This window comes from Cololabis saira, chromosome 16, assembly GCF_033807715.1.
Source record: "Cololabis saira isolate AMF1-May2022 chromosome 16, fColSai1.1, whole genome shotgun sequence".
NCBI classification, from domain to species: Eukaryota; Metazoa; Chordata; class Actinopteri; order Beloniformes; family Belonidae; genus Cololabis; species Cololabis saira.
In genome coordinates this window covers 18,659,869-18,685,790 of record NC_084602.1, presented here as the reverse complement: position 1 = coordinate 18,685,790, position 25,922 = coordinate 18,659,869, and the positions used below count along the sequence as shown (strand labels likewise).

The 25,922-nt window shown below is 43.6% G+C and overlaps 1 protein-coding gene across 2 annotated transcripts in view; it reads right to left on the bottom strand.

Annotated features, from left to right (window-relative positions):
- Positions 1-25,922, bottom strand: part of pacrg (PARK2 co-regulated) — a 188,573-nt gene that overhangs the window by 86,101 nt on the left and 76,550 nt on the right. For both annotated transcript variants that reach the window (XM_061743421.1, XM_061743422.1), the window contains exons 3-4: positions 11,819-11,990; positions 4,012-4,161 (exon numbers count right to left, since the gene is read on the bottom strand). In XM_061743421.1, the coding sequence (XP_061599405.1) occupies positions 4,012-4,161; positions 11,819-11,990 (322 nt within the window). The remainder of the gene's footprint in view (positions 1-4,011; positions 4,162-11,818; positions 11,991-25,922) is intronic.

Sequence of the window (25,922 nt, the reverse complement as noted above, 5' to 3'; positions counted from 1 at the left end):
ACAAACGCAGGCTACTTTGGCGGTATTGTTTTGAGGAGGCTTGACGTATTTCCGCTTTACATACATCCCAGTGGAGAGCGTGCACTGTGATAGGTCTCCTCCTTTGACAAAAACAGCTTGTGTCCAATAGGATTTTAGGGAAGAAGAAAAAAGAGCAGACCTGAAAGTAACGAGTACTTTTCAGCTTTCCTAGAAATTTACTCGAGTAAAAGTAAAAATATTTGTCTTGGAAATGTATTCAAGTAAGAGTAATAAGTACCAAAGAAATCTAATACTCAAGTAAAGTACAAATCCTCTGGATATGTACTTAAGTACAGTACTCAAGTAAATTTACTCCGTTACTGTCCACCACTGGTTATTTCCATTCCACTTCAACCATACGCATGTGCTGTTACACCCAAGACCAGCTGAACATGTGTGTGTTTGTTGGAGAATAGTGTGGCCAGTCACAGCTCAACATCTGTCCATGACGCAAAAAAGACAGACGGCTGCTTTCACACTTCATATGTGTGCATGTGGTTATGAGTGAAGGTGCTGCATTCCTGAGGTGCACCTTATGGTCATAGCTGGCGTCATTCAAAGACAAGAAGCCAAATGAGCATGAGCTTTGTTATCTCTGAGCAATATACTGTATGTACGAGTGTGTGAGAAAGAGAGAGAGAGCGAAAGGAAGAAAAAAGGGTGCCTGTCAGTGATAAATGGGTGTATAAGTTTACACCTTACAGATAAGCCAAGCGAATTATCGAGCAAGGCTGCAATACAGGTAAAGATAAATGTCATGCTGGAATTACAGGCAATTTCTTTATATGTTTACAATAATGACGATAAAGTAGGACTGACAAACACTAACGCAATATTCAGCCATGCAAAGGCTCCAGATGTCGTAAAAGGAAAGAATTGCTCTCATGTAGTCCATGGCCATTTGTGACCTCCCCGATTAGCATAGACAATAACATGGTTGAACATTGGAAAAATATGGAGCTAAATGGTTTAATGTAGAGTTACTGTCAGAACGGCTGCTTTTAGGATGGCTTATACATTTTTATATATATATATATATATATATATATATATATATACACAAATTTTTTTTTTTCTTTTAAAAGTCTGAAACGTGAATAAAATGTGTATTTATTCCTTGGTAGCTTTTCATTTTCTGCATTTTTGGTTACTTTCAAACTTGTTTTTTTTTATTATGTCCTTTTCATTTTCACTGAATAAAAATCTGTGTATCTCATTTCAACTCATTCATTACAGTTTTGAGAAGTCACACATGTGACAACAGCAGAAACACAGCATTTTAGAAGGACTACACCAAATCTATTTGAACTTTAACAATGACCAGTGGGTCAGTAAGAGTTAGCTCTGATCTGATCTACTGAATGGGATCCTTTCCCTGTGTGCTGTAGGTTTTACTAAACAACACAAACTCGAGGGTTTCCTGAAAGGACGCACTCCTTCGAGCTCCGATAAGGAATTTGCTGGATGACGGAGCGCATCTCTCCTTCTTAAGGAGCATTGTTGCATCTCATTAGGGATGGGATTCATCACTTCAAGCAAACAGAGCCGTGCAAATGAAACGGGAGTTATTCCTACACTGTCCTCAGAATTGTCTCTTGCTCACAAAACACAAACAAACAAACTCATAGAATATTTGATGTGCAACAGACACAAAGCAAACAAAAGCAGAAAGAGCTGATTCAGGAGACAATAAGGTGCATCACGGATGATGATAGTTTGCGATCGCTCATTATTGTGCTCTTCAAAGTGACACACTACTGGTTGGGTAAGAGTGGCAGCATGGAGTTAAACAGGCATGTTTTTTTTTTTTTTCTATTTGGAACAATGGAGTCAGTTTGTCAGAGGCCTGGATACCAACGAGGCTGAACATGGGGGTTGTGACTCTGTTCATCTGGTCAGAGGTCCCAAGCTAGTCTGAGTGCAACAACACCAGGGGGTCCATTTTAGAGAAGTTCCAGATATGAACTTGGAAAAATTGCTCAGAAGAGGGCCAGTATACAGACCACTTTAACAGGTCACAGCCCTGTCTCTGAGAGGGAGCCAGGCAGTGGGAGCGTGTGAACACTGCCAGGGGGAATCTGTCTCATGATGAGATGTTGGTAGAATCTAACTGTGGCCTTCGCCCTGCAGCAGAGGCCGTGGGCCTATTGATACGCAGCTCCAACAGCTGGGGAGACAAACACAGAGTCAGGTTGTGGGCCCACGACTGAGACAGCGTGTGGTGGTACGGCTGTGATTATGCGAGCATGTAGGGGACATCTAACAGAACATTATGTGCAAGCCCACGACGACAATGAAAAAGGGGAGATGGAGACAAAAAGCTGGGGCCTTCATCGACGCTGAAGCCAACAGCTGCATGTGGGACACAACAGATCTATTCATGACAGATGTGCACAAATGCACACAGGCGCACACACTTGGCACAGTGTGGACAGTGGCCCTGTTGTAGCTCAGGCAATAAGAGGGATGCCATGCAAGCTCCGAGTTAGAGCGTGGGAGAGCCAAAGAGAGATGTTACCACACACTACCAGACAGTCTTCTGTGTCTCCTGCTGTAATAAATACAATGACTGTGTCTGTGTCCTGCAGAAAGCATGCTAGCGCTGGCTGAGACAGCCGTTTACGCGTGGGCCGGACCTGAAGGTGTAAGAAAGAAATGTTAGATGAGAGACGGACTTCACTGAAAGCTTTTACACTGACACAAACAAAACATAAAAGAGAAGACAGACAAAGACGCACAGAGATTACAGAGAAAGCATGTGAAAAAAACAAGCTGAAAATATTAGTATATTAGAGCGAGAGAGAGCGATCACACAGTGCTGTCCACACAGTGTTGCATTTTTATCTACTAGTAGACCTACAAAAAAAAAAAAACATACTACATCTATACATTTGTAAAACATTTCATTCTTCAAACAAGCTTCATTTTGGGTGTTTCTTCCAGCTTCAACTTTGGTCAAACTTTAGAGAAGCAGATTGCTGTAAATTGCTGAGCAGGAAGCACTGTCCTTGTTTGTACATTGGCAGCTGTATGAACCTCCCTCCAGCCCAGACCGGTCTCTCTGGGAGAGGTCAATGGCGGGAACGTCTGCCAGGTGAGAGGTTGGCTCAGGTTTAATCAATGCCCACTAGAGGAGGACAGACAAGTGTGCAGCCAGCTAGACAGGCTGGCAACACAACCACCAGGCAGCGATAAAAACCAGTCCTGGTCGGGTTCACTGGCCAAATCCTGAGCTTCCGCGATGGTGGGTAACTCATGCTTCAAGACGGTTTAAGGGATTGATTTGACAGCTAATTTACGGAGAAGATTTGCATAAGTCCAAGCACTAATAAGGCAGGCTTTTTCTTTTCTGTCCTTTGTCTTTCTGGTTATCTTCTTGTGCTCTATCCCTCCTACTTTGGACCACAGGAAATAGTAACAGATAATGTAAGGGAATTAAAAAGACAAGAGATTCAAATTGGATATTGATTAAGAGACCAAAGCCTTGTGTTTTCTCCTGTTAAAGCTTGTGCTTAAATGATTGATTCACAATGTTGTTCCTCACATCCTACTGACTGTGGTGCTTTGTAATGATCGTGCCTCCATGCCTTCAGTGGGCCCCCACATCATGTCACACCATGCTAAGTGCTTTGACACAGACACACAAAGAGCCCTGCCTATCTGATGCCAATCTCCCCAGGTCCTGGTGTCACTCAGGTGGAGGCTCTCAGAGAAAGCAAGGACAAAGTCTCCTCCTCAAAAAGCTCAACACAAAACAACCTGACTGATAATAGAAAAGACAAAAAGGGGCATTTCTATCATGTTGATGCTGACGTAAAAGGGATAAAACGTAAAGGGATACATCCTTTGAATGTACAGAAAAAAAAACCTAGAAGTTGATCACTAAAATGCTTAAACCAGCTCATGCAAAATCTTATCTGCTTCACAGGAAAACAGATACAGCATCTGCCCGTGAATTAACACTCAATGGTGAACCTGACAGGAACGTACCTTTTTTGTCCCTAAAGAGGTTGAAGATACGGAGGATCTGTCTGAAGTAAGGCACCAGAGCTTCCCCAACCCTGTCTGCAGACATCACCATATGCTGCAGGACCTGCAAGGTGTTGCACATCACCCGATCGTTCCTCGTGTTCAGAGCATCTGGATGGCAAGATAAACGACAAAGGTCATGAATCAAGGCTCAGATAAGGCAAGATCATCAATTAAAAAGGTCTGCGTGGACAAATGAGCAAAGAAACAGATTTAAAGTAAATGTATAGTGGTGTGGGTTTAGCAGACACACACACACAAAACAACAACAAAAAACACTTTAACCTGAACCTGAAACCTAAAAAAAAACATTGCTTTATAGCTGGGCTTTGATTTAGACAAGCCTGTCTGCAATCAGTGATTTCAAATGCACTGGGGAGGCAGAAGTAAGTGAGAGCCAATCACTAGGCTATTTGGCCTACAGGCTGCACTTAACTTCATCTACCACTGATAGAGAGAACAAACGGGAATAATGGCGGGAGAGATGGAGGGCAAGAGAGATCAAGAGAGAAAAACCTATATAGAAAGAACAAGAGATGATATGTCAGAACCGCAGCAGGAAAAATGTCACGAGCAGAAAGCTAACTGTAACAGAATACTACTAGTATCAAACTAGTGATGAACCAACAACAAAGGCAGACATAGTTTAACATTTGTATTTTTATGTTAAAGCTTTTAACTTAATCTTAAAAGCTGATACCTCAAGGCAAACAGCTAGAGTTTATCTGTCATCTGATGCCTACTTCAATAAAAACAGAATTGTAATTCTGCATCACTGCCTGTTTTGCCAGCATGAACTTATATCAACAACGATAAAATAAGCAGAAGAAGAAAAACATCAATAATTTAACTTCAAAAGAGCTACAATACAGTATAACTGCAGTGTGAGCAGAGGCAGTGGCTGCCATCTGCACCTCTCTTAAACTGATTAGAACTGATCACATTTATTGCAGCTGATCTGATAGTTTGCAGCTGTTGGCACTTGAAGAACATCACCTTCTGGTTAACATTACTAACCCGCTTTTTCTCCTACTGAAACAAATCTTTTCGTGAAACTTGACTTTGCGTGAATGATTTAATTGTAGTGACATCTACATTTACAACACACATGTCATTCAGCTACAAGGCAACTCCACCAGCACAACAGACTTCTTTGTTTTAGGACGAACAAGTGAGAGACAATGCGACTAATTTACGGTGAATAGGAAAAAAAAACAACCCAGCGCTGCGTTGCAGTTCCCTTTCCTATACTGGTGGAATGTGTTACTGTATCACTGTGCTCATAAACTGCCGCTATCGCAGCTAATTATATTAATTTAGTTACAGAGAATAAAGGCTACATTTTATTGATTAATTTTGAATGTGCTCAGCAGAACAGAGCTATAGTGAAGTTCAGTCATCTTTCCAGCCTGCACCTCTTACTGCGTTTTTAGACACCCAAATCAAATTAGAGTAAATGATTGAACTGCATTCAAAAGGTAGTTAAAAGTATTATGCCAAATGAATAGCATATTGGCCCGTCTGTGCTCAGTGTAGATGGCAAACTGTTTGCGTACATTTCAACTTAAATGACAAGCGTTGAATTGTTGTTCCATCTGCCATAAATTCATAATATAATCCATTTATGCATGTGTAAGAAGGAAATGTCCATATATAAATGGCCATATAAAGATGTAAAGAACAACTATAGCAAGAATCCCTCATGTAAATCAATATACTGTATAGTCATCAACACATGTAAAGATCTATGAACATAATACACACTGCACTTTCCAATGCTGACGTAAATGCATTTACTTGTTGAGAGTGTGAAACAATCAATATTTGTAGAGTAACTATTTAGTTCGTCCATCATGATAAAATCTTTAGATTGGCAGCGGTTGATTTTGGAAGAGACAAATAGACGGTTATTCTCTTTTCGATGCATCCTCTGTAGCCCAGTTTCTACTGGGACACCATCAGATCATTCTGTGTTGAATTAATTGAATGGATGTTTGTCATTTGACCTCAGAGTGCCATGTGCAGCATGTTTTGCACAAAACAACCATTCGATTAACTGTATTTTACGGTCACGTGAACTATATGGTAGATAGACATGCTGGACACTCATCGAGAAATGTATTAAATTCCTGCCACATTGATTGGCAAGTATAGAAATTTCATGTTAGGTTGGGGAAAGATTAGGACGCACTGGAGCACACAAGCCCTCAAGAAGGCACAACCGGCCAATTTAGAAACACAAAGAACAGTCACCTTAAATTGATAGGTTCACGGACGAAACCAAGGGTTTTCACGTTTGCTGTTCTTGCTATATTGTCTTCTAACAATACGGGGCCAGGAAATAAGTCTCGACATGCCACCTAGGGCCATTTCTGAACCGCTAAAATATATCTGGAGCAGGAAAGAGGCTTACCTTTGCAGAAGTCATTTCAGCCAAATTGTAAAATTAACCAAATGTAAATATATAAAATGTGCATGTGTAGACAGAAATAACAATTATTAGGCTATCTCGAAACTACAGCAAAAAAATATGTCCTATTTTATTAAGTGTTTACTGCCTCAAGTTCTCACGCCTCCTTTCTTGGCTCCTGTGCTTCAAACTCAGGTAAGAGACACTTAAAAATGGAAGAATAGAGGAGTTTTGATTGTGTATCGAGTGTGAAATGAAACAAATGAGTCCAGAGAAAATGGGAACAGGAAGGATGCGCAAGCTCCAAACGGGGAAGTTGCCAGCAGACCAGCAGGCATCGAGTGGTGAATTTTTTCGCCGTAAGTGAGAGCTGTGTATTGTGTTAAATCATGTAATCTGCAAATACAAAACAGTTCAAATCATACACAAGTACATTTACATACACCAGTCATAGGTCAGACAGACACACACACTCAAACTCATCATCTCATAGTGGTTCAAATGTATGCTGCATCCCTCCCTGATTCTTCCGACAGAGCATTTACAGCCGGCAAGACACTACTAAAAATAACAACAATTTAAAACAAAAAATGTGAATTCAGCCTCAGTCACAGGTAGTGCCAAACAATGCTGTATAAAAAAAGAAAAATTGCATAAAAGAGGTATATAAACAACAAAAGGTGAAATAGCTTAAGGAATATTTGTAAAGACCCGTATTTACATGACTGAATGACAAATTGATCCAGGACCACAGAGGAGGACATGTTTGTGTAGGTATGACTTTGTCTGTGTCAGCGACAACATGTGTGTGTGTGTGTGTGTGTGTGTGTGTGTGTGTGTGTGTGTGTGTGTGTGTGTGTGTGTGTGTGTGTGTGTGTGTGTGTGTGTGTGGTATGGGAGAGTCTGCAGCAGAGGAGATGATGCTGAACAAGCAAATGCATTGTGCCTGATGACACCTCTCCATCGCTGCCTTAGTGTATCCCCAGACAGACAAGTCGAGAGATTTCTGCCATCATCAAGATAAGGTGGAATATAAAACGACAAGAATTTCAAACCTACATAACAAACAATCAAATTCTAATTACCAGCCAGCGCAAACAATTTTCCCTGCTGTGACATTTGGACTGTGGGACTGTTCAATTATTCATTGGCTCTCTTGCCTTGCTGAAAAAAGAAAAAAAAAGGGAAGAAAAAAAATTAAAAGAGCGAAGGGAAAGGTAGCCAAGGGTCGGATGATATTAATACTGGTTTGAAACCTGTGTTGGGACAAATCTGAATAAAGTAATCATCTATTCTTGCTAGAGCCTGTTTCATATTCAGTGAGAAAATAAAACAATGGTGACCTTGTATTCTGTTTCCTGTGAAATGGCAGTGGTGGGGTGACACCTCAGAGAGTTTAGCGATGAATTGTTCTTACTCAGTGTATAAATATACTTTTCAAATCAGAAGGAGATGTTCCCTGGCAGAGAAGTAACAGAGGGTGTTCTTGTAACGAAAGTCTCATTTTAATTCAAAGCCAAACAAATGTTATTTCAATCAACTCAGGCTCAGTGCGAGCATGACTTTGAAACCTCCTTCCTATTTAAAGATGGCAAGTGCGACCAAAACAACACAATCTCTGTAACGTTTCACCTGCTCCCCTAAGTCACATTAGCACTTTTTGGCCGACAATAAAAACATTTTTATGCCTTTCTTTGCATAAATATCGGAGATTTGAACATTTTTTCCCCCTCTGTTTTTTTTTCTCGCCTCTTTTTCAGCTATAAATTAGCTCTCTAAAGCCAGGAGGAGGGAACATGATGTACGGCAGGGAAGAGTTCAGTCTTTAAGTCCCTGAAGATGGAGCCTTAGAGTATAATGTCAGCCAGAGCTTTCCTCATTGTGCATTCTCATTGGGTGACCTGCAGTCATCATCAAAATTCACCAGGGCCTAACGTGGCTCATTCGCTCTGCAGATAAGAGCCTGCCAGCCAAGCTGAAGATGCATTAACGTCAAAGGAGAAAAATATATATCTTGCCATTTTTAAATGACAGACAGCATTTTTCTCTTTCCACTATCCATTCTTCTTCCTTTCCCTGTAGAAAAGTAATTAATCTGCAACAGGGACACAGACTAGAGGCTTTGCCTTGTGGACGTTGAAGCAGTCCTGATTTTTAATAAACTAAAAAGTTAATAAGGAGCAGGCCATTTAAAATTCCATTATCAGGCCCGGATGTGCGTGTGCGTGGATTTTTCCATGAAAGGCAAAACCATCACCTTTCGTCTGGCCTCCGTAATGCAAATGACCAGAGCTTCTGAGGGCTTTAAAATAAAAATAGTGTTCAAGACTGAAAGTGGCTCAGTCACGTGTGTGTAGTGTAAAGTAATGCGTAGAACAAGCGGTACTTGACAGAGGTCAAAATATACAATATACAGTCTACATATTTATGAAAATATCTCAAATTAGGTACCTGAAGACAGTGGTGTTGAATGGAAATGACCCCATTTAAATGTATTCAAAGATTATATTAAACAAAATCCTGCATGTATATATTCTTTAAGACTAAAGTGACACATATGAAAACTGAGTATAATTGAAAACGCTGTGATTATGGTAAATACACACAACATACAGACTTCTGATACATTCCAGTGTGAGCTCAGTGCAACTTAGTGCCAGGGTCAGTCTGTCATTGTGTCTCTGTGTCTCCAACAGCCTTGCCTGGTGTTGGCCGTTACGCCCCCATGCCTCCACTGATATCCGACACTCACACACACATAAACAAGAAATACACGCACACACTTTCACTTCACAAACACGCACACACACCGACAGCCAACTGCCCATGACATGAACACTACCGCGGGCTCACTGGGCGCCACTTAAAGGCTCCCACTTTGAAACTGACACTCCACTTGGCAGTGGCGCCAAATAAAAGACAGTTTGTGTGGGCATGTGTGTGTTTGTGTATGTATGTGTGCGTTTGTCCGTGCATGTGGACAAATTTTTCCAGTGAAAGCCATGCTTTGAATTCCTCCAATTTCTCTGTACTTTGATCTTACTTGTATTCATCCAACATGAAACCTTTCCCTTTCACATCACTATAAATTCTGATGTCTATTTCTGAAGTCAGTCCCCTTCGCCCTGAGACACGACCTTTCCGCCCACCTCCACCTGCCAACTTGTGTGTTTGTGTGTAGTTTATGTGCGAAAGTGTCAGCGAGGAAAAGTAAGGCGGCGCAGCGCGCCCTCATGATCGTTAAGTGCAGCATGTCTCCACATTCATGGGTGATTACCAGCCATCCTTTTAGAGCCAACTTATTTTGGCAAATGCAAAAACAAGGACACTCCACCATGAGGTTTAATATAATAATAGGAACAGTATGGCTGTAAAACCAAATTAGGATGTCACAGCAGGACTGGTTAGCATCCACCGCAGTGGAAGTGTTGAGGACAGATGAGCCTTTTTCTGTTGTTCTATTTGGGTTGCACTTCACTGCCAATGCTGGTTCACCTAGGACTTAAGAAAGTCATTATGTGTACTTATTCAGAGTTAATGTTCATGTATTTATTAAGAACTGCTGGTTTAGATTTGGATGTATGTTAATTATGTTAATGTTAAAAAGTTAGTTAATGATCTAATCGTTTCATTATCAAAAGATGAAGCGCAATATATTTTTTAAATGTTAGGCTCATTTCAATCCGTCACACGTTAAAGAAACATTCCTGAATATGAAGCAACCATAGGTTTATGATTTGATGGCAAGACTGTAAAATTTGATGAGGGACCAAAATGATGTGAATCAAAGCAGTTTTGAGTGAGAATGGATATGTGTTTGCAATAAAATCGCAGTGGATGTTATCACTTGGGGGAATCAACCTACTGCAAAATAAATTTTAAGCATCTGACAAGATTTATAAATGTCCTTCCACTCAAGCGTCACCGTAGACAGGGTCCCCTCAGACAAACTAAAGTCATTTTATCTTTGTAAGTGTAAAGAAAGTGCATAAAAAGGGCTGTTTGTGCCATCAGCTTGATACAAGTCTATACAAGTCGATGTAGGGAAGACCAAGAAACAGAGAAATAAAAAACAGTGATTATTTGATTTGATTTAACTTTTGTTTCTTTGATAGTTTTCTTTTAACTTAATTCCATTTTTTAATCTTCATTTTTGCAATTCAGCTTTGCATCACACCTCACATCACACAAACAATGAATCTTGAAAAAAGATTATTTTCTATTTTACTATTTTACTTACTAATTTATGAAACAAAACCCTGATTCTTACAGTAGAAACGTTGATGAAAATGTCTATTAAGATTACACCACAGCTGCTGATAGAGCTCAGCGCTGTGCAGATGAAGAAAATGCATCCAGTGCCTCAAAAACAAAATATCCTCTTCAGTTTCTTTTTTTTTCAAATATTTGTATCCCTGATTATTTATTTCCCCATTTTTTCACCCAGTGCTCCTATCTAAGTCAGCCTTGAGCATTGCTCCCCTCTACCAACCCCGAGAGGGCCCTGCACTGAGCTCAAGTTTCCTCCTTACTTAAAGGAGCATGAGGCAAGAATAAGAAATGAGACTCATTAGCGCCACGACGACCGTCGGGGTTCCTGCAGCCAACAGCGAAGCCGGCACCGCACGCATGCAGCATCATTTGACGTCACATCCGCAGGACAGCGCGGGAAATTCGGGCCCAGAATTGCAGCGCATTTCGCAGCACTCAGCATGTTCAAGGCAACGGAGAGATACACTAGAGGGCTCATTCTTTTTGGTTTGGAACGCTTTCACCTGACATTATTACTAGAAAACTTAAAACGTATACGCATTTTTTTCATAAATCCTGCCTCATGCTCCTTTAAGGAGTGAGCAGGCCGCTTCTTTTCAACAGACAGGGTGGGGCTTCTCTGGCCGGACGTAGAAGGATCACATTATTCCGGCCAGATCCTCCCCACCCCATCTGGCGCCCCGGCAGGCCAGAGGGGGCATGTATAGCCCAGGACTGCTGCATGTTTTTGTGAGGGTAGCTCACATTAGCTACCCAAGGGAACACGGGGAAAACATGCAAACTCCACACAGAAAGGCAATCAAGTCACATATACCTGAGATATGGAAAATTAAATACATGCATTTAACATGTGTATCTATACACACACACACACACACACACACACACACACACACACACACACACACACACACACACATATATACATATACATATATATATATATATATATATATATATATATATATATATATATATATATATATATATATATACTGTATATATATATAAACCACACATTTTCCAACCAAGATGAAATTACATCAGCAAATACATACTGTGGTACATTAGTTTTGTTTGACTTACTCCTGATGTGAGGGATGAGCTGTGGAATAACTGGAATGATCTTGTGGCCACAATGGTCCAACATGGCGTGGATTCCCTCGCATGCAAATTTGTCGTATGGAAAAGTAGTCTCAGTCAAACCTTCGAAGAACAGCGGCAGGTAGAAGTGGTAATCAAGCATCTCAAAGTCCACCTGAGAAGAGAAATGTACGTTCGCTTCATGTTTATTATTATCTGCAACTGGAACTATTTTGCGGTCCATCGTTTGCTGAAACATGTGGTTCTTTCGGATGTTGGCTATGATTTAGCAACATTTCATTAATTCTTATTGGTTTTATTGGCACAAATCCCCCCGTTCATTCTCTGCCATTTTGCCATTATTTGTCCTTGGCTTTGCACAAAATCTAGGGCTAATGCCCCTGTTGTAACCATTTTAAACCCACGCAATAAACACTGATACACAGAATGGCAGGGGACAGCTGTTTGGGAGATCATGACACAGCGGCATGTGGCTTCTCGTGGGCTGACATGTTAACACCTGTTTACACCATTTACAGGACAGACACAAAGGCGCACACAGCACAATCGGGGGATAGATGAAGACATTCGTCCAGCTTCAGGCCACGGGCACACTTTGATGTTGTTTGGCTGAGTGTGAGAACGCTGTGCGCCCCATTATAGTGAAGTCTTTGAAGTGTGAGAAGCCATCAGAGGAAAGCCACTCAGGCACACTTGGCAGGCATGCACAGCTGATCCAAAAGAGGCTGTCCTTGAGCCACCTATAGTGTACCTGTGTGTGTTCTGAAAATAATATGAATTTTTACGTGGCTCAAGCAGTATTTGTATACTGGATCCAGCTGAGTGTGTATTTATATCAGGGGGATCAGCTGTTGCAGCGCATCCAAATGGTAACTTTTGTTGATCTAGGACTTAAAGGCTAAAGGAAACTTTATTTTTCATTGTACTGAGATGAAATCCCTCCCCAGCTGCCTGTAGTACGCAAGAACTTGAAGATGGCTTGAAGCCAAGAAAAGAGTCTTGTTCAAACATACAGTCACATAACCACACATATATCTATACATACACGCTCCCACACGTGCATGCTGCTGGGTCATGCTGCTCTATGCTGAAATGTCACAGTCAATGACACTGTGTGCTTTCACAGTTCCCTAGCTCTCGCCGGTCAAAGCCAGGATCTCAAATTAACCCACCCCACCCCCACCTCACACCCTCCAGAACCTCACCCAACACCAAAAGCCATTCCCACTGCCATTCCATCCCTAGACTCATCGAACCCCCCAGGGTAAACATATACAAGGAGAAGGAGAGACTAAAGAAGAGAGAGAGAGAGAGAGAGAGAGAGAGAGAGAGAGAGAGAGAGAGAGAGAGAGAGAGAGAGAGAGAGAGAGAGGGCAAGATGGCGACAGACAGAGTCAGAGAGCTCACACTGTTGGCACAGAAAAACAAGGCTGATTGCTTTGAGGCAATTTTCCGGTCAACCTTGGCCTTTCCGTGGACTTGGTCAAGTTCATCATTGTGAGTCAGGCTGACTAGAGACAAGAACAAAGACAAACAAAAACTCAGAGAGAAGAAGTGGAGAAGAGGATGTGGAGAGGCGAGGTGATACTACAACCCCACAGTGCTTTCTAGCCAATCACATGGCCACATGATGCTGTCAGCTGCTTTTTGGACCTGTGTGACTGAAACAGGAGTATCAACAATATGTCTGAACATGAAGTACTTGTGTTAACAACCTATTATTGCTGAACTTTAAATTCTTAAAACTAGTAACGAACACTATCTACAGAGGTACAGTTCTGACCGCCAGGCGGTGCTGTAAGCACTGGATATCTCCCCTCGCGCATGCGCATGTCGAGTACAATACCAACAATGTCACGTCACCCGTGACCCCTGCATGACCCTCGGAAGGGGTATAACTTCCGGCGTCAGCATGGATCTTCTCCTTTTTTCTTCTCGCTTCGCGCGTCTGATGTACAGGACGGAAATAGAAGCTTGGTTAGCTTCTTCCTTTCCTCCCTAAACCGCCGGCCCGGTGCAGCTTCGTGCCATTCAGGTAGGAGTAACGATTTTTTTCGTCCTCCGAGGAGCTGTGGCCGGCGCGATATTTGATTGTGTGTCGGGTTGCGGTGGCGCCTCCCCGCCCCGCCCCCAGCACAGCTGGCAGAAGGTAAGCTGTCAGCTGCGCCTGACACCTGAACAATCTGTGCAGGGAGACAGCGTTTCGCTCCCTCTCCCACTTTATTAATGTGACAACATTATTTTTTCCTTGCAGATTATTTTTTTCTTTTGAAAAAAACAACACAAACACCTTTTTTGGTCTTTCTTACAGCCGTGGTGACGGCAGCGTGTCCGCTCCCCTCTCCCACCGGCACATTCGTGGTGACGGCAGCGGTTCGCTCCCTCTCCCACTTTATTAATGTGACAACATTATTTTTTACCTGCAGATTAATTTTTTCTTTTGAAAAAAAAAAAAAAAAAGACAGAAAAGGATTAACTTTTTTCTTTTGAAAAAAAACAACACAAACACCTTTTTTGGTCTTTATTACGCGTGTCCGCTCCCCTATCCCACAGGCACATTCGTGGTGACGGCAGCGTTTCGCTCCCTCTCCCACTTTATTGTTGTAACATTATTTTTTCCTTGCCGTTATTTTTTCTCTTTGAAAAAAAAAAAAAAAAAACAGAAGAAGATTATTTTTGTTTTTTCTTTTTGAGGAAAGACACCTTTCTTGGCCTTTTCTTTATAGCCGTGGTGACGGCAGCGTGGCCGCTCCCCTCTCCCGCCGGCATATTGGTGGTGACGGCAGCGTGCTCGCTGTGGTGACGGCAGCGTTTCCGCTCCCCTCTCCCACCGACACCTACGTGGTGACGACAGCGTGTCCGCTCCTTTTCCCACCAGCACATCCGTGGTGACGGCAGCGTGTCCGCTCCCTCTCCCACCGGTTGCTGTGATGGAGCAGTCTTGCACAGGTTGTATGGCCGCCCTGGATCCTGCGCCATTCCGCCTTTGTCGGATTTTTGAGGGAGCTGCACTCATGCTGGAGGGATGTCACAGCCCTCTCCAGGCTGACAGCTGATGACCCCGCTCTGACGGCGATGGAGGACGCGGCAGTGGCTGGTCTCCACCACATGCCCCCCATCAAGCCCTCCACTGCAGTGCTGACAGTGGCTCCTGATGAGGCTCTGAAGCCAGATCGCAAGTGCCCCTCTACCCAGTGTAGGGTTACTGATGGGCATATTTGTAAGGCTTATAACACAGCGGCCCGCATTGGCCGGCTGGGGAACACCCTTTCCCATCTTCTGCTGGCTCTCTCAACCTCCCTGCATGATGCACAGGTGGAGGATTCCACACGGGACATGTGTGACATATCCCTACAGGCTTTTGCCTCCCAGACGAGGGGGCTGGGGCGGCTGATGTCCACCCTGGTGCACACGCACCGTCATGTCTGGCTGGCGCAGTCACCCCTGACGGAGACTGCTCATAGGGTTCTTCGTCAGGCACCTGTGGAACCGGGGGAGCTGTTTGGGGCAACCGCCCTGGAAGCTCTGAACGCACCGCCCTGGTTGGTGAGACCAGGCAGCGGCTGGTGTACCTTCACAGGAGTGCGGCCGCTTCCAGTACACCGGGAGGCCCTTCACCTGCCCCCGGGCGTTGCCCTCAGCCGCCTGCCCACGGAGGCCGGCACGGCTTCCAGCGGTCTGTGAGTCAGCCTGCTGGTGACTTTCGCCCCCTGTGCGCGGACAGTCCCAGCAGCGTCGGGGCGTTGATCCCGACCGTCGCCCCCCCCGGGACGTCCAGAGCCCGGGGGAGACGGCGCTAGGGCCACGGGGCCGGTCGTCGGCTATTTTCCGGCAGCAGCTCAGTTACTGGGCTGCCTGCTCATCAGGGCCCGGGTGGTTTCCACCCTAACCGAGGGGTACGTATTGCAGTTCCGACACCGGCCTCCTACCTCCGGCCGGGTTGAGATGACCATCGTCGGAGTCCCGACAAACATTCTGGCTCTGGCTCAGGTGTTGCCCACCCTACTGGCCAAGAGCACCATTGTGCCGGTGGACCCCCCGCCGCGGCCTGGGGGTTCTACTTGAGCTACTTTCTCGTCAGCAAGAGAGACGACGGACGTCGTCCCATCTTGGACCTGAAGGACCTCAACGAATACGTGAAGGTCCTGCCCTTCCGGAGGCTTGACCACAGCGGAGGCTCTGCGTATGGTCAGGAGGAAGTGGTTTGCAACTGTGGACCTACAGGGCGCTTGTTTCACGTGCCGGTCGTGGCACGTCACCGGTAGTTCCGGGGGTTCGCCTACCGGGGCCACCGTTGTCGGTTCAGGGTGCTTCTGTGCGGGCTCTCCCTGTCACCCAGGTTTTTTTCACCAGGTGCGTGGTGGCAACCCTTGCCCCTCTTATACCTTTGGGCCTGCTGTCACTACGCCCCTTGCAAATGTGGCTGAACGACCCGCGCCTGGATGCCAAGAGGCACGGGCGCAGGCTGGTCAGGGTTTCGCGGGTGTGTGTCCATACCCTTGCACCCTGGAAAGACAGGACATTCCTGCTGAAGGGGGTGCCCTTAGGCGCTTTCCCCTCCCTGCCGGGAGGTTGTCATCAGTGGTCCTCCCGCGTCCGCACGCGCCACATCAACGTGCTGGAGCTCTGGGCTCTGCACTCTCGAACATTTTTTGCAACACCTGTGAGGGGGGCACGTGCCGGTTCGGTCAGACAGTGTGTCCACTGTCCCTTGATCGACCACCAGGGGGGGCACCGACTCTGCACAGCTGCTGCAGATGTCCCTGGGCCTCCTAGCGTGGACCGCTCCTCACCTGCCCGGCCTTCGGGCGATGTTCCTGCCTGGAGACAGGAACCAGGTGGCGGACTTCCTCTCCCGGCGCAAGCCGACTTTGCAGAGGGTCCTCCAGAGGGCTCATGGGCTCCTCTTGGTGGCCCCCTTCCAACCGGGGAAACATGGTTTCCACTGCTGCGGAGGCTCTGCTGCGACTCAACATGACGCCCCCCAGATCTTCGCCCTGTGGCCACGATCCTGGGGTTCCTTCGGTCCCTCCTGGATGGTGGCCGTGCTCAGTCCACTCTAAGGGTGTACGTGCCGGTCATTTCATCGCCACATGCCCTGGTTGAGAATGCCACCGTGGGGTGCCACCAGCTGGTTTCTCTTTCTCAGGGGGGCTCTGAGGCTGCGCCCCCCCCGAGGAGCCCAAAGGCCCCAGTGTGGGACCTGTCCATGGTGCTAGGTGCCCTCTCTTCTCCACCCTTTGGGCCCTTGGCCCAGGTGGGCCTGAAGGGGCTCTCTATGGAGATAGCTTTTCTCCTCGCTATGACATCGGCAAAGCGAGTCGGTGAGTTACATGCCCTGTCAGTCAGCGGGTCCTGCCTGGGGCGGAACCCAGATGGCTCAGGGGCTACGTTGTGTCCGAACGTGGCGTTCCTGCTCAGGGTGCTGCCACGCACTCGTACTGATCGGCCTATCCAGCTTGGCCGGTTCGACCCCGAGCCTGCAGAGAGTGGGCCGAGCCCTTTGTGCCCCGTACGGGCCCTCGCTGCTTATGCTACCGCGCCTGTGCAACGGTCGGAGCAGCTTGTTCTCTGCCCTGGTGGCCCCAACAGGGGGCGTGCTGTTTCTGGACAGCGCTGTCCCACTGGGTGGTGGACACCGTCGAGCACGCCTACAGGGCCAGTGGCCACCCCTTGCCTATGGGGGTGATGTACCACTCGACCAGAAGCGTTGCAGCTTCTTTGGCTGCCCTGAAGGGGGTGCCTCTGGAGGACATCTGCACAGCGGCTTCGTGGACGTCGCCGGACACGTTCTCCAGGTTTTACTGGATCAATGTCGCCACTCCCCAACCATTGGGCGTGGTTCTACTCCCGGGTCCTTCTGCCCCTGGTCAGTGAGGTAAGTGACCGGGATTCTACGTGACATTGTTGGTATTCGTCATCCAGTGCTTACAGCACCGCCTGGCGGTCAGTAGGGACGAAATAGAACGAAAGTTAACCCTGTAACTACGGTTCTATGAGTCCCAGATGACCGCCAGGCCTGCCGGTCACTCCGAATCCTCGTGCTCTTGCGAGAAGATTCTAGGAGAAGATCCATGCTGACGCCGGAAGTTATACCCCTTCTGCGGGTCATGCAGGGGTCACGGGTGACGTGACATTGTTGGTATTGTACTTGACATGCGCATGCGCGAGGGGAGATTTCCAGTGCTTACAGCACCGCCTGCCGGTCATCCGGGACTCATAGAACCGTAGTTACAGGCGTAACTTTCGTTTTACAATGTATGAAAAGAACATCACAGGAAAGATATGCTGACATGACAGATTTTTCAAATGAATTAAGATTGTATTAAAGACGTATAGCTAGAAAGAGATTGTAAATTTAAATATTGTCTATTTGTTTATGTGTATGATTTTTAATTGACATTGCTGGTCTAAATTATTAGCTCTTCAGAATTGTAAGCACAAGATTGTTTATTTATCTTCAGAAATAAATGATAAATGCAAATTAACCAGTTTTGGATGAACAACAACAAAAAGTTAACGCAACTCAAAAAATTTAAGAAAAGTGATTGCCTCCAGCTATTAAAGGGGACCTATTATGGCATTTAATACATATTTTAAACAGGCCTTGAATGTCTTAAAAACAAGCTTTTGATTGTTTTTGCTAAATAAATTAGAAATTCAGCCTCTGAGCCATGTCTTTATCTTCCTAGTCTCTAACCTCATTATCTATGCGGGATTCTAAGTGGGTGGGGAGGCTATGATAATGAGGCACTGTGCTGATTGGCTGCCTGAATGACGCGATACACCGCTATGAAAAAATGGCGGAAGCTCCGGCCAGCAGAGTTGTTGCTGTTTTTCTAGCCAGAGTTACAGTGGGGAGAACAAGTATTTGATACACTGCAGGTTTTCCCACTTGCAAAGCATGTAGAAGTCTGTAATTTTTATCATAGGTACCCTTCAACTGTGAGTGATGGAATCTAAAAAAAAATCCAGAAAATCACATTGTATGATTTTTAAGTAATTAATTTGCATTTTATTGCATGACATAAGTATTTGATACATCAGAAAAACAGAACTTAATATTTGGTACAGAAACCTTTGTTTGCAATTACAGAGATCAGACGTTTCCTGTAGTTCTTGACCAGGTTTGCACACACTGCAGCAGGGATTTTGGCCCACTCCTCCATACAGATCTTCTCCAGATCTTTCAGGTTTCGGGGCTGTCGCTGGGCAATACGGACTTTCAGCTCCCTCCAAAGATTTTCTATTGGGTTCAGGTCTGGAGACTGGCTAGGCCACTCCAGGACCTTGAAATGCTTCTTACGGAGCCACTCCTTAGTTGCCCTGGCTGTGTGTTTCGGGTCGTTGTCATGCTGGAAGACCCAGCCACGACCCATCTTCAATGCTCTTACTGAGGGAAGGAGGTTGTTCTCGCGGCCAAGATCTCGCGATACATGGCCCCATCCATCCTCCCCTCAATACGGTGCAGTCGTCTTGTCCCCTTTGCAGAAAAGCATCCCCAAAGAATGATGTTTCCACCTCCATGCTTCACGGTTGGGATGGTGTTCTTGGGGTTGTACTCATCCTTCTTCTTCCTCTAAACACGGCGAATGGAGTTTAGACCAAAAAGCTCTATTTTAGTCTCATCAGACCACATGACCTTCTCCCATTCCTCCTCTGGATCATCCAGATGGTCATTGGCAAACTTCAGACGGGCCTTGACATGCACTGGCTTGAGCAGGGGGACCTTGCGTGCGCTGCAGGATTTTAATCCATGACGTCGTAGTGTGTTACTAATGGTTTTCTTTGAGACTGTGGTGCCAGCTCTCTTCAGGTCATTGACCAGGTCCTGCCGTGTAGTTCTGGGCTGATCCCTCACCTTCCTCATGATCATTGATGCCCCACGAGGTGAGATTTTGCATGGAGCCCCAGACCGAGGGAGATTGACCGTCATCTTGAACTTCTTCCATTTTCTAGTAATTGTGCAACAGTTGTTGCCTTCTCACCAAGCTGCTTGCCTATTGTCCTGTAGCCCATCCCAGCCTTGTGCAGGTCTACCATTTTATCCCTGATGCCCTTACACAGCTCTCTGGTCTTGGCCATTGTGGAGAGGTTGGAGTTTGTTTGATTGAGTGTGTGGACAGGTGCAGTTAATACAGGTAATGAGTGGAGAACAGGAGGGCTTCTTAAAGAAGAACTAACAGGTCTGTGAGAGCCGGAAGTCTTACTGGTTGACAGGTGATCAAATACTTATGTCATGCAATAAAATGCAAATTAATTACTTAAAAATCATACAATGTGATTTTCTGGATTTTTTTTTTTTAGATTCCATCACTCACAGTTGAAGAGTACCTATGATAAAAATGACAGACTTCTACATGCTTTGCAAGTGAGAAAACCTGCAAAATCGGCAGTGTATCAAATAATTGTTCTCCCCACTGTAGTTGTGGGCGTGGTTTCACGCATCGCTCCCATCGTTACGTAACGACGGGAGTAGAATATGAACGGCTCGTAGAAGCCACATCAGACTGGATGGCTCATCCGGGCGGTTGTACAGACACTGCAGAATTTGGTTGCTTTCCTCCTTCTCTGAGTTGGCAGGCTGAGGGGAGACCACTTTATATATGTTAAAGCAAGAGAAAATATGTTTTTCATAATAGGTCCCCTTTAAGTATATGAACTTAAAAGTAAAATGTTTTAAAAACTTAAACATGCGAGTTACAAACAAGATTTTGCTTTTAATAATAGTTAATTAAAAACGTTAATTAAGTCAACTCAAATATTTCCAGTTAATATGGCTTACGTTCTCATTTACCTCTTCTCCCATGAGAATAAGTTTACAGAACAAAAAAAATTAGAACACAATCTTATGTTAGTGGAACATGATTCATCTGTTCTTAAATGCGACTGCTCTAACATATAGTCAAGTCAAACAATTTGACTTAATAAACTAAAAATTATTTTTTGGCAACCAATTGCCTCAATTACTTCCAGTCCAAAAGTGTTGCCAGTATTTAATTCATTTCTTTATTTTGCCTTCTACAGTCTAAAACACTATGATTAAAATGAAAAACTAAAAAAGGAACATACTTTGACAAAGTAACATCTTGGCTATCAGGCAAAACCGGAATAATTCAACTGTAAGGCAACTTTGTGTTTTAACACTTAAAACTATTGAAAGTCCCTGTGAGGAAACTCATTCCAGCTTCTTGTGTTTGCAGTCCATTTCTCTCGGTCATCACCGACATTTCACAACCAAGGTGAAGGCAGGATCAGAGAATGACTGGTAAACAGCAAGCCTTGCCTTTTGGCTCAGAATCACAGTCTGGCCCATCACCCAGGACCAATGTACCCTGCGTGGCCCTCCCAGGGGCAATTCGCCCAGACAACTTAGCTCTTGGAATCATTTGGGCATGCAAACCTCTCCACCAAACTAAGGTGGCAACTCAGGAAGGGCTCTAATATGACATAGAAATGAGCGTGCAAGGACTGACTATAGATTTCTTTTAGCACTGACTGAAGACTATTTAGCACTAACAAATAGTGGAGATAATCTTCAACATCCCTGGAACACAAACATAAACACAACTACACACGCATACACACACACACACATATTCTCAGAGAATCTTAATCAACAGCTGTGCTCAGCTGTAACACTTGCATCCATTATCGATTGCCTTCCCAGGTTTGTTGTGTTTGGGTGCCTGTGGGAAACCCCCTACCGTTCAGGGAGTCTGTGACTGTTCAGCACGGAGAGCCCAGCAGCTGCAATTACCCTTGGGTAGCGTAGTCTTGCATGAAAACATTTAGTCTAAATATTAAACCTATTTCCACAAAATGAATACAATTCTGGGTATTCTAAATCCTTTCCAGACAAGACCATTTCTCTGCCTGTTGTTTTAAATGCAAATGAGACTCTTCTCTTCTCGCCCTTTTGCTTGACGTCGTGAGCCAAAGTTTGAATGACATACCCCTCCCTGCTTCCACAGAAAATTTTTGCACAGTGAAACAGTTCAGCTGTACATGATTGAAATGGGGTCATAGCCGTGGAACATGATTGGTTATTGCATTGGAGGTTGTGGGTGTGATGTAGAAACAGGAACTAAATCTGAAAGCCTCAATTTTTCCATATTGTCATGAATAGGGGAGCATACCCCACATAGACTGAGTGATTTAATAAGATGTTTTTATGACCAGGTAGGCACCATCGGATACTAAACTTATGCTCAAGCCTTAAAAAAGTGAATTACCCACATTATGTCCCCTTTAACAGGTACATCTGTTTCACAATGGAATAGTGCCAAAAAAAACATGGAATAGATGTTGTTTATTGAGTCAATGTTTGTGTAGTACAGCTGCCACTCGCACCCTGCATCTGTTTGACGTGTTGGTAATGCATGTCCTCCAAGAAAATAAGCAACGTGTAAGTGAGATGCAACATTTTTTACCGGTTGGTCAAATTGTAAGGAAATCCGTGCTGAAATTGGAAAAAAAGTGCCTGTTATTTTGCACAGGGCAGCATTGAGGTGATGTGACACCAACCTGTTTCCATTTAGGTTTTATGCTCAGTCAAACCGTATTTATTTTCTATTCCTATCCACATATTATTTTATCACTGATCCTGACTTACTACAACATGTAACAATATAAAAATGAGACGAGTCCTTAGATAACATTGGAGTTGGTCGTCATGGCTAGATTGTTAGCAAGGTACTGACACCTTTCATATCTACCTACTTCAAAGTTTTTCTGAACATGCTACAGTTGTACAGTAACATAATGTGACAGTTTCATATCACGCCTAAATGAGGCTTGTTACTATTTACAATGAAAAACTTTTCTGAGCCTTGAAAATTTCACAATTTTCATATGACACACTTTGACGTTATGCAATATGTAGACATGTTGTGATTTGAAAGACAAACTGACATGTAATGATTTTGGAGCCCAAAAGGCAAGGCAAGTTTATTTGTAAAGCACATTTCATGTACAGGTTTGAGTTCTGTAAATTCTATTATGTTTTTTTTTCTTTTATTTATTTACTTTATTATTATCATTGTTTTTTTAAACTTTTTATGCATTTTTTAATACATAAAAATAATGTCTATTTAAAGCACTGTGAATCACCTTGTTGTTGAATTGGGCTATAGAAATAAACTTGCCTTGCCTTACAAGACAATCCAAAGTGCTTTACACAACAACATTTTAAAAAATGCATTAAAAAGTAAAAGAATTTAAAAGCAGAACTCAAAGACAGACAACATAAATTAAAAAGAGTCAAACGAATGAAATGCAAGAAATTAAGGTTGAAGAGCATTATGGTGGATTACTGAAATGCTGCAGTAAATAAAAAATGTTTTTCAACGTTGCAATTGAGAGTTTCAAGAGCCCTGATCAATTTTGGGAGTTTGTTCCACAGGTGAGGAACATAAAAGCTGAATGCTGCCTCACCGAGTTTGTAACTCTGGGTACAGAAAGTAGGTGTGACCCTGACGACCTGAGACTTCTGACTGGTTCATAATGGATCAGGCGATCAGAAATGTATTTTGGCCTTAGACCAATTAGAAATGTATTAACCGACAGCAGGATTTTTAAATCTATTTTGTAAAAGCGAGGAAACCAGTGTACAGATCTAAGAAGTGGAGTTATATGGTCCATTCTCTTAGTGAGGACTCGGGCAGCAGCGTTCTGAACTAACTGCAGCTGTAGGATGGATTTTTTTTAGGGAGACCCGTGAGAACAGTTTTACAGTAGTCCAATATACTGAAGATAAAAGCTTGGACAAGGTTTTCTAAGTCCTGCTGAGACATCAGTCCTTTAATCCTCAATATGTTCTTTAGGGTGACTTTACTACTGTCTGAACGTGGGTGTTAAAATTCAAGTCAGAGTTAAAGTTGCTTTCGTCAACAAACCTTTATCACCTGAGGAAAACGAGACGAGATGCAACGAAAATGCTGGTCATGTGACGATAACGATAATTAAATATATAATGCGATAATACGATAATAATCGTAGACGAATAAAAACAAGACTAAAATGTAGATTATAAAATAAAAACATATAACAAATATCCTTAATATACATTTTTTAAGTTGTTTCCTCTCACTTAGTGGCTGCTGCTGGGTGACGTCACTTCCTCAATCCCAGTCGCGGCCCACAGGGAATTAGATCCAGAAGATGCAGCTGCAATGGTTAGAGGCTAATGCCATTAACATTAGCTCTAGGTTAAAGTCAATTAAAAAAACAGGTTAAATAGAGAATGGGACCGATGGCCAGCCACGCAGGTATCTTCTCTGGGGCTGGGAGCAAAAAGAAGAGAGGATCTTTGGATACACTTTCGCTACACAGACGTGGAAAAGAAAACCGAATGTGTCGTCGAAAAAGATGGGGAGAAATGCGGCCAAAAAATCACTGGGAAAAATAAATATGTTGTAAACTCAAATTAGAGCGTCTTCTATATCAGGAATGAATGTATTCTTGAGTCTATGAGGTAACAATAATATAATAATAAGACAACCTTGTTTGAACTGTAAAATGGGTTTGGCTAAATACAATCTGACTAAATCGAGACCAAAATGTCATCAGTTTTAGTCAACTAAAACTAGACTAAAATGGTCATGGACAATTCTGACTAAAATAAAACTAAAATTCTCAGACTTTTAGTCGACTGAAACTTGACATGACGAAAAGGAGTATGAACGTGACTAAAACTAATAAAAACTAAAATGATAGCTTGACCCAAAGACCAAACTAAAACTAACATTGAAACAGGCTGCCAAAAAAAACACTAGTCAGAGCTTTTAGCTTTACTGCTTGAAGCTGAGTACTGACTTTTAATTTTTCTTCCTTGGCTCCAAACATTATTATTTCTGTTTTGTGTTCATTTAACTGAAGAAAATTCTGGCACATTCACTCTTTAATTTGATCAATACATTTGATCAATGTTGGAATAGTCTCCTGACGAGATGGTTATATACATTTGTGTGTCATCTGCGTAGTTATAGTATTTTTATTTTTTTTTTCATAATTTGAGTGGGAGCATATACATGTTAAACAACAGAGGCCCTCGAATTGAACCCTGAAGAACTCCACATTATTATTGTTACCTCCGATTTGTAGTTACCTAAATACACAAAATAGTCCTTGTGGATATTCCAACCAGGCAAGTTATTTGCCAGAAAGTCCCACGCAGTTCAACCAGTCTATCAAGATGTTATGGTCGACCATGTTGAAGGAAGCATTAGAATGCAGTAAGACCAAGACTGAAATGTTGCCACTATCCGTATTGGAGCAGATGTCATTAAGGACCTTAACTAGAGCTGTGTCAGTGCTGTAGTGGCCAGCAACCTGATTGGAAAACATCAAAAACAGTCATTTAGTGTCAGAAAGTTATACAGCTGTTGAAAACCAACTTTTTCTAAGAAAGGGGAGGTTAGATATGAGCCTATAGCTGTTCATAGGTGACCTGTCTGGACTATTCTTTTTTTCAAAAGTGGCTAAACGACAGCTGTTTTTAGGCACTGAGGAAGGATACCTGAAAGCTGAAGCTCTGAGGCAATACAATGTGCAATACTTAAAAAAAAAAACCCCAGAGTATCAAGCAGAGTATCAAGGCAGCAAGTGGTGGAATTCAGGTGATGTATGAAAAGTAGGCTAATAGTAATTTTCAGGTTTTCTAGCCTTAATTGTGAAACTCCTACATTCAATGATGTGAACCAACATAGTTACAATCCTCTGTCCTGAGTCCAGAGTCCCACAGGACTCCGACTGACATGTCTCCTTGGGTTAGTGTTACAACTGCAGACATACAGCAACATAAGCAGACCAGTCTAGGAGAGGCAGAGGGTAATCCTTTGGTTCATGAAACAGACTCATAAGCCTCTGAGGGGCACACAAGACCAGAAGAATAAGCACAGCAGGCAGCCACTTTATACATTGCACATAACACCTAGATTTGATTTTGTGTGGGATATGTATGAATATGTGTGAGTACAATCATCAACCATATTTAGAGTGTGTTAAAATACAATACTGCGCACACTGAAAACACTAAAATGGCACAACACATGTTTTTATACAGTATATATATATATATATATAT